General features: G+C 36.2%; 2 protein-coding genes across 2 annotated transcripts in view; one reads left to right on the top strand and one right to left on the bottom strand.

The window, feature by feature from the left end:
- The window catches only part of LOC145212516 (uncharacterized), a 66,239-nt gene extending 55,411 nt beyond the window's left edge, over positions 1 to 10,828 (bottom strand). Inside the window, exon 1 of the mRNA XM_080080660.1 lies at positions 10,823 to 10,828. The gene's annotated coding sequence lies outside the window, so the exon portion shown is untranslated. The remainder of the gene's footprint in view (positions 1 to 10,822) is intronic.
- On the top strand, positions 10,354 to 12,066 carry LOC145212517 (sorting and assembly machinery component 50 homolog A-like). The gene has a single exon (XM_080080661.1). The coding sequence runs from the start codon at positions 10,404 to 10,406 to the stop codon at positions 11,772 to 11,774; it is 1,371 nt and encodes a 456-aa protein (XP_079936787.1). The 5' UTR covers positions 10,354 to 10,403; the 3' UTR covers positions 11,775 to 12,066.
- Positions 12,067 to 13,019: the final 953 nt, after the last annotated feature.

The following is a 13,019-nucleotide window of genomic DNA, read 5'->3' as shown; positions in this document are numbered from 1 at the left end:
TATTTACCTTACATAAACAGAAATAGAATAGGAGGAAACAGAAACTGTTTGTTAAAGCTATTTTGGTGTAAAGCGCCTACGCCTACATTTCCATTTACAAGTCAATCTTGTAAAAATAATTTTAAATGGTACAGATTTTTTCTTAATCTACATGAAGTGTTTTTTTTGTCAACACAAGCATATTGCAAAATACAGGTATATAACTATATATAATGAGTAAATTATAAAATTATGTTCTGTAATTTCCAAATTAATTTGTTTTTATAGTTTAAATGATGTTCTATTAGTATAGCAACTGGCAAAATGCAACTCATTATAAACTAGAAGGGTGGCTTAGCACATATTGCCCTTGCATATACACTATAACCTACTTTAAAACATAAATATATTTCCTATTCTTATTTTGTATTGGGTCCCATATTAGTCACGGTCTTTTATAACCTTAGTCGTTTCTGCAGGCAAAAACTCATGGGTCCCCACACATGCAAAGTTGAAAATAATGCAATTCAAGAGACAACCATAAGAAAGTCAGGTGTTGTAAGGTAAAACACAGTGATCGGCACTGGGCTTAAATAATAATGCTATGTAGAATACAAACTATAAAATTAGATTCACACCAGATATAGTTCGAAGTATGTCCTATTTAACGTTTTAAAAAACTGACCCATTTTAGGGGGCTAGTAGGGTAACTAATTGGGTTCGACACACAAACTAAAAATATATAAAAACCACAATGACTCAATCAATAGTACTGCAAAATTTCAGCCCAATCCGCCAATGTTTAAAATTTCGACCACTAGAGGTGTTTTGAGCAACAACCGGTAATGTTTCTGACGTCATAGGGCTGTTAACAAGCCCCTAGCTGCCATGGCGCAAAAACGACCACCAAGCAACCCACCAACGAGCAACATACAACTGGTTGCCCTTGTAACACTATTGCACCAAAGAAATCTTTCGTTTGTGGTGCCCAGTAACATACAAATACTTTTACACTTTAGGGGCTTGTGGGGTAAATGTTAGGACTACAGGGTTGAACACAACAATCGACACCTATAAATGGCATACTATACAAGAAATCCAAATTTCAGCCAATTCTGACACTGTTTAAAAACTCACCCATTTTAGGGGGCTAGCGGGGTAAATACTGGGGTTATCAACAAAAACAAAGTGGGATGCACATCTACATGAATATATCTACCATCTGTGTAAATTTCAGCCAAATCCATCAAACATTTGATGGAAAAACGAGTCGGACAAACTTTGGGTAAAAACACCCATTTTAGGGGGCTAGCGGGTTAAATACTGGGGTTATCAACAAAAACAAAGAATATATCTACCATCTGTGTAAATTTCAGCCAAATCCATCAAACATTTGATGGAAAAACGAGTCGGACAAACTTCGGGGAAAAAATACCCATTTTAGGGGGCTAGCGGGGTAAATACTGAGTTTATCAACAAAAACAAAGTGGGATGCACATCTACATAACTATATCTACCATCAGTGTAAATTTCAGCCAAATCCATCAAACATTTGATGGAAAAACGAGTCGGACAAACCTTGGGAAGAAAAAAAAACAAAAAACAAACGAACAATTTGAGTAAAATCAATATATATGTGTCCTCTTCAGGGAAGGGTGTCTCCGTCAGGGAAGCCCATAATTAGTTTAACAATAAAAAAGCTTTGCGTTCTCACTTTTTTTAATTTATTTTCATGCTACAAATCATCTTTTAAAAGAAAAAGAAAAACAGGTATATAAATGAAAAATTGTAAAGGCGATGGTTGCAAACAAGTTTTCATCCAGAAACAAACAAGTACCTCCAGAAAATACATCATTAACAGATTTATGTGGCATATATTGGGTGTCACATTTTATTTCCTATTAGCATAACATGGAATTTACTACAAGTCTTTTAGGAACTTACAAATACTAGACACGGGCTATAGTGTAAGCTTCATCAAAAAAATCTACCAGAGCAACTCGTTAGTGCATACCTTGAAATGCAGACATTTCCACAATCAACCATGCCCAGTTGATGACAAAACAGATTGTTGAAAAATCTGCATTGTAATTATTTGAAACTATTTATTAAAAGGGTAAATCCAAATATAAGATGATAATCCACAATAAAATCACTTTAATTAATCTTTCTTCACAATAATTATAAGAAAGGCTTTACCCACTCTTATAAATCAACCTATTCCTCCCAAAAGCACAGAATTGTTTGCATAAACCAGTGGTTCTCAACTGGTGGTCCATGGACCACTAGTGGTCCATGATGACTTTTTGGGTGGTCCACAGGACGTCCACTAAGTTTGTTGAGAAACTAGAGATGATTGCATATTACATGTTGAAAGAGTATCAAAATGTTAGCTGTTAATAATTGTATCTCACTTCTTGAAAATCTGTTTAAAAGAATTATGTTTCAAGCCCAAATAGTAGTTTTGTATGTGTACTTCAATCTTGCTCAAAGATAAAATGGTCCATGATATTATTTTTACTTGCGTGGTGGTCCATGGCCCGAAATGAGTTGAGAACCACTGGCATAAACAAAACAAATATATACTTTTGATACTAAAAAATTCAAATGATATGACCATTTCTCATGCAATAAATAAAGCAGTTGCAAACACCTCTTTACTCCTAAGTTACCTCGCTATTTCGTGTAAAACTATAGCTAAAGACAGTGCACACTGTTTCGAACACATCATCAGTGGAGTAGGTGACTAGATATGGGGGTTGGGGCCTATTGGACATATTACCTTACCAAAGCCATAACTTACTAATTCTGCTCAATTCAATTCCACAACTGGTCAATAGATTCAACATTATCTTGCATTTTATGTGAAGTAAGTTATCCAGGCATTTTTAAGGACACCCTTTGTTTCCAAATGCAAGATGACAGTAACAAAGAGACAGTAACATAAGAAGTATGTCACCCACACTAAGTATTATAATCAACATGTAATGTAAACCCAAAGATTGGTAATTTTACAGTTGCAATAGACATTTTTGGGTTATATTACAAAATAATGATAAGTGTTTGTAATGCCTTTAATGGGCATGGTTTACTATGAAATGTGTTTGTGGTTTGTGCTAGACCAGTGGTTCTCAACCAGTGGGCCATGGAAGCATTTTCATTGGGCCACAGACCAATCAAATGAAAAGCTTTTTTTTTAAAATTACTTTCATTTGTGTCACTACACTCAATTTTACAAGAATAATGGCTTGGGGAGGAATTGAGAAGGAATGTAAATTTATTTGAATTAGTCTATTTATGGTATAAAGTTACTTTGCGTTTCTGCAACACCTTATGTTTATGATGTAATAAACTACTTTGTGATTACAATATAGCCAGATAGTAGCAGCATGACCATTGTCCAATTACTCTGGTCATAACTAAAAGCGATTAAAAGAAGGGAAAGTGCTGTCTTATGATTTTTTTGCTTGAAGTTGTTTTAAACTTAACATCTGTTTAAAATATGATCTGCATTTTTTTTGTTCTGAACCTATTTTATAATTGTGTTTTTCTTTCATATAAATTTACTGGGCCACAGAATTTTTGTTTAATGAAAATGGGCCATGAAAGAAAAAAGGTTGAGAACCACTGTGCTAGACCGTGCGTCTCCAACAAATGCAAAGTCCTTCATTCAAAGTCCTTACAAACACAGTAAAAACACAACAATTCGAACAAAGAAGAACAAAATTAACATCTTTCAAAAAAGCAGAAAAAAAATATTATGCGCTTACAACTTTATGGATTCAAAATCCTAAGACTGCTAACATTAAGCGTCATAAAAAAAAGTTGGAGTCAAAAGCTGCATCTCAGTAATACTATCACTATCAGTCAGAGTCTCTGACCTTAAACCTTTCAACTCTGCAAATCTGGTTTATGTCAAACACTTTTTGTGAGGTGCGTGATAGTACAGTATTTTACTTGTCAGTTATATACAAATTTTGTTTTTTCTTTCATGTAATAGAATAGCTGACAACTCTCATTCTCAGTTGTCCAAATGCTGAGCTTACAATCCTAACATATTGTCCATTACACAACAAACACATACTCAAAGTCTCAAACACACAATTTTGACCGCTAATAAACACCACATATACTTCTTACATTAAACCGAAACTAAACCCTATGATTGCCTACCACTTTATTTGTATTACAATTTACAGCAGTCTTTTCAATTCAAATGCAACAGCACCATATTTTATCTGATTGGTACAGTAGCTTTCTCTTATCACAATGGAAGACAGATTTCAGTTGTCTAAAATAACGACACCCCCAAAAAAGAAAGTAGACGTTTGGCTAATATTCTTTTTATAGCACATAAAAAGTTACCCGCGTCTGTATTAACGTGCAAAAATCTATATTTAGCTTAACATACTACGTCTCGCCTTCTCAACCCAAATATACTGCCTGTCCGCGAACCAGCAGACCTAACTAATCGAATTCCATGTTACCCTGCGATCGATTCCAGCACCACCCAAACGTTACGTTACCCACAAACGGCACCGAAAGGAGATTGTTACTTTTAAACTGGACTTTTTTCGTTCGAGTAAAGATTTAAAAATGTTACGAGATACCTTTGAAGCAATTTATGTAAACATAAAAGGTAAATTATTAAACAAAATGTAGTGAACCATGTTCGTTTCTGTTGGTTTTATAATTGAGCAGCGAAACCCAACACAAAAATATCGCACATCCGTTTTGCAGAAAATGTTTTTTAATATAAATCCTAGCAGTTTTTGTGCCAAACAACAAACCACACAGGCTAACTAAGCGAATAATCGATGGCCATGCACCTTCTTATCGATTTAACATACGTGGTAACATTGATTTGTGTTGTTTGTTCCGCATTATATCACCATGGCAGTGTTTGTTAGAGAATGTAAATGTCTTTTAGTTTCTTTTTCAAAATATGTCGCTCTGTGGAAAACTAAGTCCATTGGTGTCATGCTGAAAACGAATGTGCACTTACCAGTGTAAAGTATGTTTTTTCAAATCGTCTAGCACTCTTTCCAATGGTTTTGTCGTTTTTTAGGATATCCAAGTAAGCGGTGAATGAAATGTTACAGGCAACCCTCAAACAGCGTCCCTAAAATTAGGTATGCTGAATCAACGCGAAACAAGTAACACATACCAATTAATACACGAAGTAGCCTCACTGCAAACCTTAAATTTTTACCGTAGGCTACACAGTGAACCTGATTTCTTACATTCACACTTGTCACTAAAATAGTCTATAACATGCATTTTAGCTATTATTAGTTTGAAATATTTTTTTCACTCCTGTAGCACGCGGCCGTTACGTTGTACGTCGTCACGAAGGCTGGCTACGCAATCGACTCCCTTTTTCTGATAGCAGCTGGCTTTCACGTCGCATGATGTGGCCCACATACTCCCTGAAACAGCTAATGGGCGATTCGTTCATAGATGACAAAGGTCGTCGTTGGAGTCGGTATGCATTAAATACGGTTCCCCAAATTTGGTATAGGCTAATCACCTGTGATGAAATAAAATAGCTGTAAACATTTTAGCTAAACTTAACTAAGCTCAACATATCAAAACATTGTTCATGGTTGCGGTAAATCTAAAAACGACGTAGATAATATCACATTAAGTATGTGGTTCGTGTAATCAGCAAATTAGCTAAGGCAAAGGATTTTGCAGCACGCATTGATTACCACCTCATTAACGCATTGACGTCACTGCGCGTTACCAGGAGCAACTAATATTGTCTGACGCAACAGCTGCCCCTCTCCCACGGATAAATTTAATTCACATGGATTTAACTAGTACACTTCCTCGCTTTAATCGATCGTGCCTGCCGTCCAGGAACTTTTTCAAAACAATCTAAATTTGTAACTCTTGAACACAAATAGCGTGTAAGTCTAAATGCGAAGCGTTAGCCTAAATATATGCGAAATTAAACGAATGAAACTAATTACGACACCTTCATACTTTGTTACCAATTACATTTTATGTTAACTGCTGCGCGCGTCTGAACCAGTGTTTAGTGCTGGTATTGTGAACTTGTAGAATATGGCGTTAAAAACAGGTATTTGGTCTGCATATAAGTTACTTCGATTGTATGCTGGTCAATTACTTGTTACAACAAGCACATATAGTAGGCTATTTTAGTACTTCCGCTGTAACCTGGACAGTGCAGTTATTAAAAAGGCAACAACTTGTTTTAACGTTTGTGTGTTTGCAGAAAGTCATCGGAAAAAGTAAAAGTAAAAAATATTCCGTCTACCAGCTGTTATCTCCGTTGTGAAGTCATATGTAACTCAAGTGTACTTACTGTTGCTGAATGCATGCACTGCATGTAGCTTGACAAACCGGATTTTGATAAATTAAACTTCAAAAGTCAAAATCGCCAACCAGTAACGCATAGAAAAGCAGACCAAGAAACTTTGGCATTTAAGAGTCCAAACATGCAGGAGGTGTAGAAATATATTCTTAACCAGACGTGCACAATAAATCAGGGATCGTCTTTGGGGTGGTATTTCGAAACTCATAGGGTAGAAATTTCACAAAGAATGGATTTTCCCATTATTTTGTCGTTGACCTTTAAATCTGCATTTGCATATACAACGGCGGAAGCATTTTCTAATATTATTTACGTAACTTTTGCTACAGCACTTTAGTAGCGAGATGTCGTCACAATAAAATATGCTATGGTCACTTTTTTAAATTTAAGGATGTAATTTTCCTACATCAAGTCGATTTAAATCTTATTCTTTTCCGTATTTACTGCGTGTGTTTTATCGTTGGGCAACTAGTCTATGGTGGCCCATGAGTGCCAACACAAAAAAATTTAAAAAAGGGTTTAAAAATTAAAAACGCAAGTCAAAACAAAAACGCTCATGGGCCACCATACTAGTCTTATCAGTCGCCTTTCAACCAAAAAAATCTCTCTGGGTCGAATCGCAAGTCAAGTCATGGAGGGTAACTCAAGTCTTCCTCACTATTTACGTCTTGATGGTTGAGTATCGGTGTCGGTGGTTTCAGTGGATGAGGTTTAATTTCATTGGGGTAACATTTTTGTAAACGCAGTTACAAATAGTACAGCCTAAAAAAATGCCTTATACTTTTTGAGGTCTATTTGTACAAAGTTTTAGATAAAGAGAAGAAATAAAAGTCAGCTCCAAGTTAAATGTAAAATAAATAAAAAATCTGTATAGTTCTAAAGCATGCTATCTTGGCTCGTATACGTTTCTATACAGTGTCAATCAAATGATACTGTGTGATCAAACAACAAGGCAATGAACAAAATCTTTTTTTTTTTGAGTTTGCATTTACAGAATAAAAAAATACCTCATATTATTCCTGCGCACATTTAATCCCGTCATGTAAAATTGTACGTCGCTATGACATCCTCAAACTTGTTGTATTATCTCAATGTTTCACAGTTTACGATATTGTTGCAATTGCACCACACCGTTTCTGCGTGACATCATAAACTTCTGTTATACCAGGGTTTGACGAGGAGAAGCATGTTATTCTAATTTACACGTGTTAGCGAACGAAAAAGTTGGCGAAAAGATAATGTTTTTTGACCTGTGCAAAAATCAGTTGGTGAGTGATGTTGATTTGGTAAACCATTGGTATTGATGGTGTACTGTTTGAACGATTTCGTTTCTTTTAGAAAACTGTATCGCAAATACCTCAAAACCTGTACTGTGCAAGGCGTGCGGGTCAAGACTAAGAAGAGACGAGTGTAGAATCCTGACGCTTATAGATCGCGTAAATTCTACACTTGTTTCTGACAACAAACGTTTTACCTTGTTAATGAGCCGCCATGAAAACCGCTGTCGCCAAAATAATACTACTTAGATCCGTTTTGACCGTTTCACTTATGCTTAGGGCGCCTGACCCAGCCTTACCTGCTTAATTTTGAGGGAAATTGCGTACTATCATTTATTTTTGCTAAAACGTTATGAACCAGGAACCCGTAGACAGCAATAACACAAACCGTTTTGCGTGGGTTCAAGCTGCTTGATAAGCATAAAAGCTCATTTTTGCGAGAAAATCGGCTAGGCGCGTAACCAAACATGACAATCTAAATTTTAGACAGGGTTGGGGAACCTGCGGCCCGCTTGACTTTTTAATGTGTCCTCCGTCACAATTTTTTTAAACTACAGTATACTACATAGCATAAAAAACAATAAAATGTTTAGACATTACTGGAAAATCTATTTGTGACGTAACAGTCACTCGATTGCCTCTCCTTGCAGTAACAAATCGTTTGTTATGTTAGTTTTAAATTGATTTAAAAGTTATTAGCGTGGATCCTTATATTGTTATTTAAAATGTATACTTAAAGACAGATCAGATCGGTATAATGGAGCTACTAGGGTGTTCCAGAAAGAACGGACAAACTCTTATTTTTTAGTCGTAATAAGTGATTAACCTGTATGTCTTGTTGCAAACATGTAACAGCAAAGAAAAAAATCAAATTTGGAGCGATAAAACATAAAACGACCATATCAGAGGTATCCCCTGCACCTCCTAGGAGGCTTCAACCCAGCTGCAGGTCCGCAAAAAATTGTTAGCAGAGCTTCTAACGTAAGAGCTCAAATTTCCGCAAAAATCGAACGATCTTTTTTTTAAATGTAGCCTAATGTCTAAACGTCAAAATAATCTCCCATTGTAACGCTTGACAAGGTATTGTCAGTAATTAAGGGTTTCTGCGTAAACAAATTTGTCATTTTTGCGCCAAGGAGCACAAACTGAAAGTTCGTGAACGATTGCTACTTGCATACAGTTGGTGTACTGTATAAACTACAAAAGAAAAGAAAAGCGAAAGCTTTCTCGAATTTATGCGGGAAAAAATATCTATTTGTAGAAAACGGTAAAGCCGCTCTGTTTTTGCCAGAAACCACTTTCAGCTTCAAAAAACACCATTGTGGGACGCTTTAAGGACATGAATTTATTTCTCTGTAAATGTTATAAAATTACAAAAATACAGAAACTTGAAAAAAATGCTTGCCCTACTGCTTTCGCATGGTCATAACCAACATCTCCATGGTTACGATTAGGCATTAAAAAATATTTTGAAAAAACAGGAACTTGGCCGAATGGTCCGACGTGGCTGACCACCCATATACAGACATAAAAAACCTTGATCGGAATTCGTTTCCGTGGAGCATCCTGGATTCGAACTACGTGTGAAAACAAAAACAAAAAAGAAATATATTTTTAAAGTTTTGTTCTTAGCAAGCATCCCGTCTGTTGGTCATATTTCACTTGGCGATGACGATAGAAACTGTCGAAACGTTGTGACGTCTTACACTCAAATACTCGCTTGTATCGTTTTGCTCAGAACTGAATAAATATACAAACAATAAAAACCACAGTTTCTCCTCCCCAATTCCCCCTCTGCCACAAATTTCCTCCCAGGAATGAAATAATCCTCCTTTAGTTAACCAAGTGGCTCCGGTTTGAAAACCACTGTGCTAACTTTTTCTATGTCACACGTGTTTTGGCTTCATAATTGTGTTTGTCATACTCGTGATCTTATAATACAGCTAGCTTAATACGCATGTAAAAATACTCTGGAACATAGCGACCGTGGTAGGCTATGCGTCACCAGAAACCGGCGATCGCACCGGGCATTCAAGCGTGACCGATCTGCCGATATTCAGTACCGTCACGAGTATAGAAAGGGTGGAGCTACTAACGTAAGAACTCACTGTAGCCAGGTTTAATAATTTCCGGTAGGTGGCGCACGTAAAATTTTAAATGCAATTTGTGTAAAAAATCATTACGGTTAGGGCTATTTGGGTTGGTTTGTGGTTTCATATGAATATTAATAATAAAATCAACCTAATAACCGAGTCCTTTATGTTAAAATTTGTACCCAGCAAACCTGGCTACTGTGAGTTCTTACGTTAGTAGATCTTCCTACAGCAAAAACACAATGTTCTTTGGTTACCAAAGTTTGGTACTAGTGCTCCACACTCCACTGCTCTATAGTGCGACTGCGCAAGAATTTGCTAAAGTTAATGTAATCTTAAATACGTAAAAGAATTGCTTTTCAATTTTTAAATGCTGGCAATACCTAGCACCACAACATCAAAACTTCAAAGGTAAAATATAAACGTCGCACATGTGGTGTGACATGTCAACTAGTCGCGTTTTGCAGGTTTTTTCCAAAGCATCTGAAGCAACTATACCTCATTGAGTAAACTATTTGACAGGTTGCATGAGCCAGCAGCTTTTTGTGTCATGTTTGGAATACACACAGTTTTGTGCATACTGCATAATAAAGGACACCTAAAAACCTATTTGTAGATAAGTTGACATCCAAAGGGATCTACTGATTTTTTGTAAATGAGTAGCCTTTTTTGATTGTTTGCAGATATTAAAAACCGTAGAAACAAAATTTAACAATGTTACATGAAGAAGATGAAGATGACAAACACACTTCAGAGATTGTTTTGGAAAATAAGGCAATCGCTGTCAAAAAAGTTCATATAAGTGGCTTAAATCGCACGAAAGCTGACTTTGTTATCAATGAAATAAAACCTTTGTTTAATTCAACTACATTTCTGGAAGCATATACCAAAGCAATATTATGCAAAGAAAGGCTTTTAGCAAAGGGTGTCTTTAAGCAAGTTGGTGTCATTATTGACACTATTGATCCACAAAAAGGTGATGACACCGAAAACATCCAGGTTGTGTTTAAAGCAAAAGAAAAGAATGTTGTAGTTGGCGAAGTTAAAACAGAAATGTCCAACAGTGAAAAACCAAGATGGGTTATGAGAATCCTGTCACCAAACATTTGGGGAAGAGGCGAAACACTTTCAGCCTCAGTGTCACATACTCTTTCATCTCATACTCAAAAGCATATTTATGAACCTACTGATTTTCAATTTGCACTCAACAAACCGTATGGCAAGGGAAACATTCAAGCTACCATGTTCAAGGAAATGCAGCATTGCCTATGGTCTTCTTACAATGAAACCACAAGAGGGATTGCTGTTGGTACAACATTTCCTCTTTTAGGCAATAACCATGAGATTTCATGGAATTGTAACTGGAGGGAACTGATGGCATCAAGATCCAGTGCTTTTGCTGTTAGACAACAAATGGGTCATTCACTGAAATCCTCAATAAATCACACTTTGGTTGTTGATAGATCTGATGATTATATACTTCCTAGTTCTGGTTTTTACTTTAAAATGCATGAGGAACTGGCTGGTTTGGGTGGGGACGTAAGGTTTGTTAAGGAGTTTATTGAGTGTCACCTAGCTACCACTCTGTTTAAAAGAATTACTGTCTCTTTGGGCATAAACTGTGGACTCAAGCTACCGCTGGGAAAAGATACCAAACAACATATCAATGACAATTTTTTTATTGGAGGGCCATTAACACTGAGGGGATTCGAGGTAAACTCTGTTGGAAAGCAAGAAGCTGGAAGTTACTTGGGATCAACAGCATTTTGGGTCTTGGGTGGCCATGTTTATACACCTTTACCATTTTATTGGTCCAGATTTGGCCATGGTTCATGGCTTGACAACTTTCGAATCCATGGTTTTTTGAATGCCGGAAATTTAATCGACCTGGATGTGAAAAAGACTGCAAAGTCCAATGTGACTAATGCTCTAACAGACATACGCTTCACCTGCGGATTGGGTCTTGTTTATAGGTTCATGAGATCTGCTAGACTAGAACTGAACTTTTGTTTTCCTATTAGAGCTGCTAAAACTGACAAAGTATGTGATGGAATACAGTTCGGTATTGGTGTCAGCTCTATTTGAAAAAAAACTATTTGGAAATAAAATTATTTGCATCTTTGAATTTTAAAAATTACATCATGCTTTAGACAAATTTACTATTTTAGCAATGTGCAACTGATAAACATATTTAATTGAAAAAATATGGTGGATTATTTACCATTAGTGCAATTCTGTTTTGGAGTGACTTTTATAAAATGTGAAGGAAACAAAACAAAAATGGTTACTGCCAGCAATCGCAATGTGTTTGATTTGTAGCTATCGTGTCGAACACAAGTACAGACGAATCCGGTTAATCGCATAATCCGTTTAATTGCATCGCAATCAAAAATCCCAAACCGTCGCCCATCGTTTGTTAAGAAAATCGTCCGGTTAATCGCATACCGGTTTATCGCATAAACCGGATATTCGCATCGATTTTCAACGAAATATGCGATTAACCGGATTGATGATCTCTATGTGAAAGTCAAACAGACCGAGTTTTTCGAATGAAAGACGACGATATGACAGTAAAATCCTCCGGAGGTAATGTACGCGAAAAAAAAAAGTAGATGCATGTTTGCATTCTACACCAAATAACGCATCTAACGTTGAAAATGAAACGTCCATAAAATATTTTTGAAAAGTTATTAGGAGATTAAATCGGCGTTCAGTTTACCGCTGTGCGATAACTAGGAATCGTTATCTCAAAGCTGTGCACATTGTTCCTTTATGGTTGGCTTATCTAATCGCCAATAGTGATATAACAAGCGTTTAAAAGAGTTCAACACGTTAAAATTACGAAACTGGTGCTCCGGCAAAGACGCTGATTGTAATTTCTTACTATGTGCAAACTGCACCAAATTCGAAGTATTAAACTGTATTGAAATTTGAAAAATGTTAAATGTAAAACAAATGGTTAAAAATGTTCTTTTGTTATTGTTCATGACCCGCAAAACACGTAATGGTTGTAAAAAATGTTAGCTCGCAAGTAATCACACTATGTTGTTTAGATTCACGCAATTGGTAACGTGCCAATGATTGACATATTTTATGTCGTCTATTCGTGGCCTTGCGCAACTTATCAGGTGGATCACCGATTAAGAAAGGGATTTATTCCTCTAGTATTTGTTTCTGGTTTAAATTTTTGAAGCAACGATCACACGTTGATCACGTGACAGTCACGCTAATCTTGCAGCTGCAGTTTTGCTGAGTAAGCTAGAAAGTAGCGCCACAATCTGAGTCTTTAAAGGTTTGCTAAAATGAATTATTCTTTTTGTCAATTGAATA

This window comes from Phallusia mammillata, chromosome 2 (genome assembly GCF_965637545.1).
Source record: "Phallusia mammillata chromosome 2, kaPhaMamm4.hap1.1, whole genome shotgun sequence".
NCBI classification, from domain to species: domain Eukaryota; kingdom Metazoa; phylum Chordata; class Ascidiacea; order Phlebobranchia; family Ascidiidae; genus Phallusia; species Phallusia mammillata.
This window is presented reverse-complemented; position numbering and strand designations above follow the sequence as displayed.

Excerpts from the sequence above, each read along its gene's own strand:
- LOC145212517 (XM_080080661.1), top strand. The coding sequence starts at position 10,404 with ATGTTACATGAAGAAGATGAAGATGACAAACACACTTCAGAGATTGTT.